The 12,656-nt window shown below is 39.1% G+C and overlaps 1 protein-coding gene and 1 long non-coding RNA gene across 7 annotated transcripts in view; one reads left to right on the forward strand and one right to left on the reverse strand.

Moving 5' to 3' along the window:
• LOC109435883 (uncharacterized) overlaps window positions 1–12,656 on the forward strand; it is a 77,065-nt gene that overhangs the window by 59,679 nt on the left and 4,730 nt on the right. The window lies entirely within an intron of this gene.
• Window positions 1–12,656, reverse strand: part of CASR (calcium sensing receptor) — a 67,067-nt gene that overhangs the window by 3,018 nt on the left and 51,393 nt on the right. For both annotated transcript variants that reach the window (XM_019714025.2, XM_019714026.2), the window contains exons 5-6: window positions 7,848–8,078; window positions 1,187–1,310 (exon numbers count right to left, since the gene is read on the reverse strand). In XM_019714025.2, coding sequence (XP_019569584.1) covers window positions 1,187–1,310; window positions 7,848–8,078 — 355 coding nt within the window. The remainder of the gene's footprint in view (window positions 1–1,186; window positions 1,311–7,847; window positions 8,079–12,656) is intronic.

Genomic DNA, 12,656 nt, shown 5'->3' on the forward strand with positions numbered 1-12,656 from the left:
TTTCTTTATTGATGAAAAAATTGTGATTTTTACATGATCGAATAATATATTAAATCCTGACTTATGTTGAATTATATACTTAATTTCACGTACCTTTGATGATTCTATTATGTTTTCCCTTTCTTCATGGTGGGGGGGGGGCACATGTTTCCTTTAACACTACCTGCTGTTGGTTTGTAGCTGAGAATGATCAATTTTGCTGGACAGGTGACTGCCCAGAGGTCTGACATAGTCCGCTAACTTTTCACACAGTGATGCAAGCTTCGCCTGACTCCTTTGGGATATATGGATGGGCTTTGTAGACATGCCAGAGCAGACTTCCTCTTAGATCAAGGCAGAGTAGCCCATGCATCTGCCTTACTTGCTTCACGTCCATGGCTTTCCAGTGAGGGAAGCTGCAGACTAGTTCAATCAATGAACATTTATTAAGTCTCTGCTATGTCCCTGGCGAAGTGCAGTTTGGAAAGTTAAAGAAACATGGGCTTTGCAGTCAGAGATCTGGATTGGAATCCTGGCCCTGCCGTTTACTAGCTGTCTGACTTTGGTCAGGCTCCTTAACCTCTTTGAGCCTTAGTTTTCTCATTGATGAGCTGGAAGCAATAATAACCCCATTATTGGGGACGGGGGAAGAATGAAATGAGCTAATAACAATTACAGTTAATATGTATAGAGTGCTTCCAATATGCCAATCAAGGTTTCTATTCAACAGACACTTATCTAGAACTTACCATGTGCTTTACCAATATTAATTTATTTAATTCCCACTTTAGAGATGAAGAAACTGAGGCACAGGAAAAACATGAGTAAGGTAGCAAATACAGTGCCAGGCACCCAGCAGGCAATCTGCCATGGCCTATTAACTCTGAAGTCTGGAACAGGCAGAACTTTGTCTATTCAGGGCCACTGAACTATAAAAAAAGGAACAAATATTGGAAAGCAGTATCAAAGTAAAAGAAAGATGTGTCACAGGCGTGTTGGTAAGCTCTTAATGGTATTGTAAGACACCTAACATTCCTTTTCTATCCCCCTCAGTGCCTAGCCCAGCACTGATGCTCAGACATACCTTGTCAAATGAGAAACTGTGCTAAGCACCATCTCAGCCCAGCCCTTCCAGGGACTTTGCTGACCCCTGGGCCCCAAAGTGGACCAAGCCATTCACAGTGTCCACAAGAGACTGTTCCTTTACCTGTCTCATCGCTGTACTCCCCATCGGGACACTCCACACACTCAAAGCAGCAGGTGGGCTCCCCCTCAATGATTCCTTTCCTGGTTCCTGCCAGGCAGTCTCGGCTGCAGTTGGAGAAAGGCACCTGGAGGACGGAGAGCACAAAAGTGAGGGGCTGCAGTACAGCTTTTTTGACTTGTGCAAAAGGGAGGAGTTGGTTACAAGGACCTCTGCAGCAGACTCCAGGCCCACTTCAGACAGAGGAAGGTCCAGAGGCCCTAACTCCTATTAGCTATGAAAGGGAGAGATGCCTATGGACAAGTGAAAACACACAGACACACAGACACACAGACACACACACACTCTATGGGATACTAGGAAGACTAATTGTTGGCAGTCTATATCATGACCAAAACCCTCCTTAAATAATTCCCTTTCCATTCTCTCCAGCTCCCAGAATGAGACATTTGTTTACTCTCTATAGATGTAAAAGTTTGAGATAAACTGAAAAATACAGGGATGGACCTACACACAGATATATAGTCACAAGGGGAGATGCAGAAGTAAGAGAAAATTTGTTTGAAAACAAGACTCTGAACTTTGCAGTGAATTGCAATTTTGCAATTTTATTTTAGTCTTTACAGGATAATTTCTAAGATCCTTAGTGAGACAGGCAGAACAGGCATAGAATGGTTGAAAGTAAGTGGGTCAGAAAGATGAATCAGGGATTCCTAACCACAAGAAAGCTGCAGTAGCTACATTAATTTTAGGTAACATAGACTTTAGTTTATTTCCTTAATAGGACTTCAGGTGTGTAGAATTTGATGAATCATAATCCTTGGTATGTTTAAATCACTTTGAGTTAGTCATGTTTAACGACTACCACCCAAAATGAACGCTAGGACTGGGACAACAATCCATATCTAACTATATGCTTCCCTCCGCTCCTTACTTCCGCTCCTACCACATACTCATGTCTGAGAGGGCCATCATCCTGGGTTCATCCCAGGCGGGTAATACTAAATGTTTAGGGACCACATCAATCTAGTCTTATACAATTAAAAACAAGAAAATAAAATAAAGGAACTCCCTCCAACTCATTCTTGTAAGGCTCTGATTCTAAAACCAGACAAGAACAATATGAAAAAGAAAAAAAGAAATTACAGGCCCATGTCACCTATTAAGTTGACTTCAGAAGCAGACCTGAGTCAGGGATTTGTGTCCAGTGACTTATAAAGAAAGTTCTCCCAATGGAAACAGGAAGCGAATAGAGGAAGTAGGACATAGAAGGGAGTGGGAGAAGCATGGGTGTGAACTTGAGCAAAGTGCCTCAGAGGGTAGCTTCTGCCTGATACCCCAAGGGAACTCTGGACTGTAAGTTATGCATCAGAGCTGTCCTGGCCTCAAGGAAAATGAGCTGGGGCTTCTATACTTCCACACCATTCATTGGTTAAGGTTCATCTCAGGGAAATGCAAATCCTAGGCTCTTCTGCCTTTCTGAGCCTGTGGGTAAAATAGGTTCCATTAGCCTGTAGGCAGTCTTCTGAGAAAGAGCAGCGAGAGTTCTGGTTATTGGAAGCAAAAATATACAGAAGTCCTGGAGGTGCATACAAAATGTAAAGAATATGGAATGATCTGGGAAGAGTACAATTATTTTCCACTACTTGAGAACAGATGACAAATACTAAAACAATAAGCAAACTCAAAAGGACATAAAAAAGAAAATACACCATGATCATGTTAGGTTTATGCCAGAATGCAAACAATTTAATGTTAGAAAATCTGTAAGTGCCATTCACTGTAGTAATAATTTAACACAGAAAAATATGATCATTAATAGATGAAGAAAAAGTATTTGATGGAATTCAGCAAAAATTACTGATAAAAACTTAATGAAAAAGAGTAGGAAGAAATATCTTTAAGTTGAAAAAAGGTAACAAAAAAATCCTTAGAGTAAACATCATTCTATCTGAGACCATATTAAAAACATTTTTTCTAAAACAATTATCACCACTATTATTAAACATTGCACTGGAGTTCCTAGCTAGTGAGAGGCATAAGACAAGAAAAATAAGAGCATAAAGATTGGAAAGGACTACAAAATGTTATTATTTGCAGATGATGTGATTATCCATATAGAAAACCCAAAAGAATCAACAACTAAATTACTAGAAATAATTGGAGAGCAGCCCCAACCTAAAATGCTGCAGATTGCCACTGTTCTTATCTAAGTTTCATTAGTCTTAAAATCATTTCACCTTTTGTTGTATGCTTTTGGTTGATTTCCAGGTCCTTAAATGGAAATTTTTGACAGTTTTGTCCAATTTATCATTGCTTCACTATTTCAGAAACCCTGCATCTATCTCATTCTCTGATCATGGTAGTCAACTGAGTACTTACTCTAGAAATGTATTAAGTATTTATTATCTTGCACTCTATGTGTAAGATACTATACCATAAGAATAAAGTCTATCTTACAAATGTATGTATTTCTTGAGGGTAGGGAGCAAATATTACTCAACCTTGTTACCCTAGTTACAAAGACTTAAACAATGCTTGGTACATAGGAGGGCTCATACTATTTGCAAAATGTCTCTTTAATCAGATTCTTCCCCTCCCTCCACCTACCAGCTTGCATTGGAGACATCTTACAAAGTGAAACACATAGAAAGCAATAACATAATTATCATTGCTTCTAGCAAAAAAGAAATAACTGGCTTGACAAAGAGTTTTTAAAAACTTGAACAGAAGATGATTGGTATTATCTTCTAATGAAAGAAGAATAGAAATGGCAGTATTGGACCTGATTATTGCTAAGACTCTCAGCACCCAGGGAAGGGAAGGGAAGGGAAGGGAAGGGAAGGGAAGGGAAGGGAAGGGAAGGGAAGGGTTACACTCAGTACATATTAGCATGTTCAACTGGGGTAACAAGGCACCATCGGAGACTTTCTCCTAATCCTTCTTGAGTTACCAACCCATTTGATCATTTAATGAAAGATATAGACCCTATTTCCCAAACCCACAATAGGAATGCTTCTAAATTTTTCCTATGAAAGAATGATGGTTGTTGTATCCTTTATCAAGGTGAGGTAAGGTTAGATTCCCTTCTATTCCTAGATTTATAGAGCTTTGGTTTTTAATCTGCAAAGGCACTGGATGTTACCAAATGCTTTTTCTGCATCTATTGAGATTGTAGTAGAATATTTTTCTTTTATTCTGTTAATATGATAAACTACATTTATGAACTTTGTAATGTTGGGCTAGCATCACATTCCTATAAATTCACTGCAAACTCTACTAGTTCATGATGCGTTATATATTCTTCATTGCTGGTCTAGGTTTGCTGATATTTTATTTAGGATTTGAGCATTTGTATTTATAAATAAGATTGGCCTATAATTGTCTTTTTCTTTTTTATCCTGTCCTTGTCTGTTTTTGGTGTCAAAATTGTATTAGCCTCATAAAATGAGTTTAGTAGCTTTCCTCATGGCTTCTGTTAGGCTGTGAGTGGTAAAACAAAACACAACAACAAAAAAATCAACAAAAAACATCTCAAAATAACATTGGCTTAAATAACACTGAAATCAGTTTCCCTTTCATATTTGTGTCTGGGGAGGTCGTCCAAACTGACATGGCACTCCACAGTCCTGGAGACCTGGATTCTTCCACCTCGTTGGTCGTGCCATCATAGTCCGTGATGATAGCATAGGGTTTCCAGGAAGCAAGATGAAGGAAGGGATAAAGAAGAGAGCAAAGGATACTTGCAAACACTTTCTTAAAAGAAGATTCCCTTGTGCATACCACATCTTCTTTATCCAATCATCCATACACAATGGAATACTTTCTGCCATAAGAAAAGATGAAATGTTGCCATTTGCAACAACATGGATGGATCTTGAGATTATTATGCTGAGCGAAATAAGTCAGAAAAAGTCAAGAACCATACGGTTTCACTGATATGTGGGATATAAAACTGAAAACAACAAAGGAACAAGACAAACAAATAAAGAAACAAAAACTCATAGACACAAGCAATAGTTTAGTGGTTACCAGAGGGTAAGGTGGGAAAGGGTGGTAGATGAGGGTAAAAGGGATCAAATATATGGTGATGGAAGGAGAACTGATTCTGGGTGGTGAACACACAATGTGATATATAGATGATGTATTACAGAACTGTACACTTGAAACCTATATAATTTTACTAACCATTGTCACCTCAATAAACTTTAATTAAAAAAAAAATTCCCAGACTCCATCACACAACTCTGCCACTTGCATCCCATTCTCCAAGCTGTAGTCATGTGGCCACACTTAGCTGAAAGGGAGGCTGGACAACATATTTATTTCTGGGTTGTCATGTGTCCAGCTGAACTTGAGTTTGATTATTAAACACAAAGGGGAGAACAAATATTTGGGCCTCTAACAGTCTCTGTCCTGCCTCTTTATATCTTCTTCACAGTGGTTAAAGAACAGGCTCAAGGCCATATCCATTAGAGAGCTTGGATCCACACCCAGCTCAGTCTTCCAAAGTCTGCACTTTTTACTGTACCAAACCCTTCTTTATAGTAGTCAAGGATTAGAAGAATGCCAACCTCTGAGTCCTCTTACTGCATCTTCTGTATCTCTCAGCTACAGAGAAATCCCACCACCAAAAGAGTGGGCTGAGGCATCCCCCAGAAGGATCTGTTTTTCAAAAAGTCAGCAAGTATCTGCAAGTCTCTCCACCAGCTTCATCAAAGATGCCTATCCAATTCTGGCCAAGAAAACCCATCTGAATTCCAAGCCCCCATTGAAGATGTTTCTTTTCCTTCTGGTTTGTTGCAATAAAACATGGGAATAATTATTGAGAGGATAGTGTAAAGGATGGAGCACTGGAATCAGAGTCAGACCACCTGCATCCTAATCTCAGCTGTTACACTGACGCTCTGTCTGGTCTGGGAAATTACTTTTTTCTCCCTAAACCTTGGTGTCGTCAACTTCAAATTGGATACAAGGATATTTGAAGGCCCATCTAGCTCTAAAGTGTTTCATTAGAAAGTAAATTGAGACATTGATTAAGATATTATAATGCTATATTCATAACAGTTTGCATTTATATACTATGATTCAGTTTATAGTATGCTTTTGCATGCTTCATCTCAATAACAACTTTGTGAGCTATGTAGGGAAGTTATTAATACGTAATTTATAGTTAAATATAGATGGCATATTTGTGGTCATTTTTACAAAAAGCACAGAAAAAAAAAAGAGTGAACTAGACTCTAATATTTGTTGCATCCCTATGTGTGCTAGGTTTGAGGTAACATGTCTATGGAAAAGTTGGATTTAATTTATAACTCTGTCAACTATCCCAAGATAATAAATGACTGAATTCATGAGGATTCCCTGTGTTATTCATTTATCAGCATTTAAGCCCATGGTGTGCACAGACTGGTAGAGAACATTAGGGTTCTAGAGAACTGTACAGGAAATAGTTTCCATGCAGGAGGGGAGATGAGACATACACCAATTAGAGACAATCAACTGTGCATTAATGGACATAAAAGATAATCTGGATGATTCAGCAGCAGAGAATCAGCGATAGCACAGCTGAACAATTTAGATTCCAGTTAGTTGAAACTTGTGATAATTTAGACAAGGGTATAATTAATGGACAGAGGAGTATAACCTCCAGAACCCCTAAATCTCTGCTGGGAAAATGTCATAACAAGATGCTCAAAGACATTTATTATTGAGACTCCACCCTCTGAGGTAGAAGCTATCAGTGACTCACACACTGTGGATCAGATTCACTCCCTGTAGGAGACCTTCACATGAGTAAGTGTCCCAGATATTGGGAAACAATAAAATTGCAGCATCTGATCAGAAACCCACCAACCTAAGGAGTGTTTGGTAAAAAGATGAAGTTGAATCTTTGGTCCTGTTATAAAAAATGGTCCAAGATGCTCAAAGGTGATACTAGAAAGGAAACTGCAGTGTAATGCAGTAGGTCTCATCCAGGCTTCTTTGGAGAGTTAAAGAGGATGCCTTGTCCGGGGGCTGTTCCTGCAGAGGACCTGGGTCCTCAGCAGCCTATTGCATTCTGGGACACAACTGCCATAGAATTGAATTGTCATCATTTCGGCACATCATGTGCTTTTTCCTTAAGTGCATATTCACTAGTGACAGGCTGATTAATCAGGTTTCTAGATGCAGTGATATTCAGGGGTGGGGGTGGGAGGGGGCAGGTCCTAGTCACAAGCATCCTCCTACTTGTCACATGTCTCCCATAAGAGAAAAATAAATTGTCATTTTGATTTGTAGGTCAGCCTGGACTTATTTGAATGACAGGGAACTATCTCGGTGTGAATTATCCAGGCCCTACCTTGTGTGATGTGTATCTTTGTTAACATTTTGTTCTGGTTGTGGCAAGTTTTAGTCAAGGAAATTACTACTAGCCAGGGAGTCAGATTTGTAAAGAATAAAGTTCTTTCAGCATAATAAACATGGGGCTTAGATTCTGAGGATTCTCCTCTATACACTAAACACTCCTGGATTTCACAGGGAGCCCTAGCAATGCAGTGTGAGGGGCGTGGACTCATCATTCTGGAAATCCACTGGTGAAGTCCATGGCCCCCCCAAAGCCCAGCACAGTGTCCTGCCTGTGGTAGAGGCATCTGGTGTTCTGATGGACAGCACGTACCTCCCTGGAGAAGCCACTCCACAGGATTTTCTCCTCACTGATGAAGAGCCTTTCTCCTTTCTTGGCATAGACGTTGTAATATCCGACTTCCTTAAACACAATGGAGCCATCCTCTGGGGACAGGTGCCAGTTGATGATGGAATAGTTTCCCACCAGGTCACCACATTCATCAAAAGTCACTTGTTCCCCCATATTGTTGGTAAAGTTTAGGTGACGTAGGTGCTTCAGGACCTAAAGAGGAACAGAGATGAACATTCTGAGTGCAAGCCACAGGACTGCCACATATGGTTATGTAGGCTGTACACTGTGCAAAGCTAGTAAACTATCTTGTTCTAACAAAGTGGAAGGAACATGACTTGGGGAAACGGCAGCTTTTTCTAATTTACACTAGGGTACTTGGTATGTGTTAGTGGCAGCCCTGGTAAGCCAGGGGCTTTACGTGGCACTCAAATTGTATCTTAGGTAGGAAACACTTTCTTGAAGTCAGGAAAGGAAAAGGGAGACATCTCACCACAGGCCAACTCAAGGCTGCCGTAGGTGTACCGTCAGCTGGAGGGGCAGCATTGCTAAGCCAGAGCCCATTCCTGACATTTTTTGAGAAGGGCTTTGGGTAAGGAGCGGAGGCTCTAGCTGCTCTTACGCTCTGCACCATCTTTCCCTATCCTACTGCTTTTGCAGAGGTGTCTTGCTGCCAAAATTCACAGATAGGCGAGTGGAAGAAGGAAAGAAATGAGGCTCTGGGTGGAGTCCTGGCACAACTGTTGTAATAGTCTGGGCCAATCCCTTATTTTTACAGGGTTTTATGGGTCACAAAGCCGTTGTACAAAAAAAGTAATGATGATAATTACTAAACCTTACTGGACATTTTACTACCTTTGAGGAAAAAGGCTAAATACTTTATAGTCATCATATAATCTAATTCTCACAACAAATAGTACTATTATCCCATTTTATTGATGGGGAGACTGAGACATAGAAAATGGAAGTACCTTTCCCAGAATCACACAGCTGGCAAATGATGCAAAGCCTGCGCTCTTAACGGCTGTGCTCTACTGCAGCCTCATGAGGCTCCTGGCTCTGCTTTCTGTGTGCCCCTGACATGGGTCAAGAGGAAGTAGTGGGCACTTGGCAGCTGATCTTTTATGCTACACCTGCCTGGTGCCAGGGGTCACTGAGGAGTTGAGAGAGAGAGAGACATGGTCCAGCCTGTGAGTGTCAGGGCATTCAGTTCTACTATACCTCAAATCAAACCCGGCTATTTACTAAAAGGAAAACACACTGTAACAAAGTAGAGTTTATTCCAGGAATGGAAAGTTAGTTTAATATTTGACTCCATTAACACACTATAAAAGAGAAACCTTATGATCATCTCAATAGATACGGAAAAAGCATTTGATAACATTCAACCTCCATTCCAGATAAAAATGCTCAGCAATCTAGGAATAAAAGGAAACTTCCTCAACCCTATAAAGGGCGTCTATAAAAAACTACAGTAACGTCATACTTAGTGGTGAAAGATTTTCCTCCTAAGATCAGGAACAAGACAAGAATGTCTGTTCTCACTATGGCTACAACATTGTAAGGAGGTTCTAACAAGAGCAACTGGGCTGAAATAGGCTGATTCAGACGGAAAATATACAGATCTATAATAAGTTCTACACTCAAACAAAAACAAATAGGCAAACAAACAAAAGAACTTTCAGATAAAGTGATTCACATTTTGAAAAACTTACCACTGAGAACCATAAAAATTAAGGCTTTCATATAATTGGTTGGAACTTAAACCTCTATATTGAAAAGCAAAATACTTAAAACTATACTATGTGATAAGGGGCCAACAGTTTCTCTCTTTGAAGTGTAACTGTAATCTGTGTTCTTGTGTTCTGCTTTAAAAAGAAAAATAAACTTTCCAGATTAAAACAAACAAACAGGCAAAGAAGCAAACAGGGACATCTTAGAATTTGTTCTAAAATGTCCTAAAAGGTTTTACTTAAGAGTGGTAGGGTAGACATATCAGAAGAATTATAGTTTTCATAGGATAAAATGTTAACTTTCTCTTCACAAAGGCAAAAGAGGAGTCTTGGATTTTTCTGGGGAAATAGTTCCTTTGTGGTCTTTTAAGAAAGCTGCAGCTAAATACTATATTTTGCATGTCATATTTTTCAGTTATGGGCATACATTTAATTCTCAGTAAACATTCAAAGCATGGGGAAAAACTGATTATAAAACTTCCACCACTTTGTTAAGGAAAAGGGAAGCTGGAATCACCAGAGCTTAATAATGTTGTAGTAAGAGCAGAGAGTTTCCTGAAGAGAAGGGTAAGTCCGAAAAACAACTGTTCCATATAAGAATAATGACAGGAATACACCAGAAAATGAAGGAAGCAACCAACAGCTGAAATGAAAGACTGGAAGTCTCTTAACACAGAGAGAACTCAGAATTATTCAATTAGCTATAATAAGTTAATTCAGACTAATTGCACGAAGGACCAGTTTTACTTTTTTCTTTTTTAAATTAAAAACAAAAAGCCAAACCAGATTAAAAAAAATAGTTTCTTTTCTTCTTTTAGGCATATTCATTGGTATGAATTAGGCTAATACACTATTCCTGATAAAGATTCTTAGAAAGCCTATGCCAATTAAAAAAAATAGGAATTTAAAATTTAGTGGTTTCCGGATCATTATTTCTCAATAATCCTGTTTATACTCTTAACATCCTTACCAAAATGGTGTTTTCTCCCAGTCATTTACCTCACTGATAAGGAAGGAGCATATTTCGTTCCAAAGTTATGAAGTCAGAATTATTGCAGTTTAAAAAAAAAAATTATTGCGGTTTTATTTTATGAAAGTTTTCTGCCAACGACTCTGAGACCACTCACCTTCTTCTCCCTTCCCTATGCCTGTATCCACGTCCTGTCCTACTGTCATCCACTTAACGCTGTCTTCTCTCAGTATTTACTTTTGTCCCATTCTCTTCCTTTAGCTATTTTTTCATCCAACAAGTATTTATTGAGCAACCAATATAGGCCAATCAAGCAGTGTTTTAGGGAAGGAGATACAATAGTGTTCAAGATGGGCAAACACCTAACTTGGTCAGTTGTGTCCACTCTGATTTATTTGCACACTGTACTTTCTTTCTGTGTCTGTGTATGAAGCAGAGTTTCAGGGTAATCGGTTGCCTCTGGTGAACACCCAGGGTGAAAGGCTAGGGACCAGTATCTTCACTATGAAATCATCAGCTGACCTGGCAGCCCCCTTGAAAGCACATGCCCACGTGGTTCTTTTAACAGTTACCTTGTCCTCATGAGGAAACAGACTGCCTGGGTCAGACGTTGCCTTTCTTACTGGCTAGACATGTGACTTTGGGCAAATCTCTTGGCCTCACTGGGTCTTACTTTCCTCACCTACAAAAGAATAACACTCAAGACAAATACTTGCTGAACACTTAGTAGATATCCTACACACCTTATACATACTAACTAGTGTTATCTTCCTAATAAATTTATGTTTCATTATCTCCATTATTTCAGATGACAAAAGTGAGGCACAGGAACATTAAGTGACTCACCAAGGTCATAAAGCTATTAGGTAGCAACTGGGATTTAAATCCAGTTAGTCTGATTCCAGAGTCCAAACTCTCAATCATTGCACTATATACTACCTACTCAGGTGCAGGAGTCAGATTAGACAGTCTATCTATTGATTTGTCTATCTCTAGTTACAACAGGTTAGCTAGTGTAAAACTGAGGTTGAGAAAAGGGACATATTTTAAAAATGGGATGTCTAATGCTTGCGACAACACAAGAGGTCGTAACCGGAAAGGTGGTTGAAACTGAATGACATCCAGATCTCCATGAAAGGCCTGTACTTTCCCACCCTGGGGATTTCCCATTGTTTTCTCTTTTTAATCAACTTTATTGAGGTATAGTTTACATAGGGTAAAATATAGGGTAAAGATACCTATTTTAAGAGTATAGTTCTGAGTTTTTGGCAAATGTATATGCCTGTGTAACCGCTACTACCATCACCCCAAAATGTTCCCTGATGTCCCTTCCCAGTCACTGCCACCCCCACTTGCAGCCCTAGGCCACTGATGCTCAGTTTTCTCTCTATCATTAGAGACAGAATATCATATAAATGGAACCATACAATATGTACTCTTTTTTTAAGTTTGGCTAATTTTGCTCAACATGATGTTTTGTGACTCACTTATGTTGTTGGGTATGTTTGCCTTTGCATTGGACACTTTCTCCAAGAAGCAGACCCTTTCCACAAATCCTCTCCAGGCTTTAAGGCCCATCCATATCGAATGACATCTTTTATTGTCTTCCTTACTTCAAATCCTATCCTGCATGGTACTGTAGTGTTTCATCCTCATAGCACAGGAGTAAATAAAATCATGAGTGTTGAATTTTTTGAGTCAAAAATTTCATCTTCTCCATTAATAATCAATTATTTGTTTACTAAGTCATATCTCTAAGTCATCTCATTAGACGTTTTTAGTATTTCTTTTGCCATGTTTACTTGCAAGTTTTGCATTTGATCCTCAAATTTTTGGCATAACGGGGAAGGTGGAGATGGAAACAATTTCACTCTTAAGAGCAATGATAGGGAATCTTTAAACGGATAATCATTGACATACCAAGAAAGGTAGACAAGCTACATAACTGAGATATTTCCTGCAGAGAGAACACTCTCATTCTTTTACAATTTTAAAAGAAGGAACTAATAGTTCCATTAAAAAAGAAAATATGAAATTTTACTTGAGATTATAATTCACTATGACATGCTTCTAAATTACATTTTTATT

Source organism: Rhinolophus sinicus, linkage group LG01 (assembly GCF_036562045.2).
Source record: "Rhinolophus sinicus isolate RSC01 linkage group LG01, ASM3656204v1, whole genome shotgun sequence".
Lineage (NCBI taxonomy): Eukaryota > Metazoa > Chordata > Mammalia > Chiroptera > Rhinolophidae > Rhinolophus > Rhinolophus sinicus.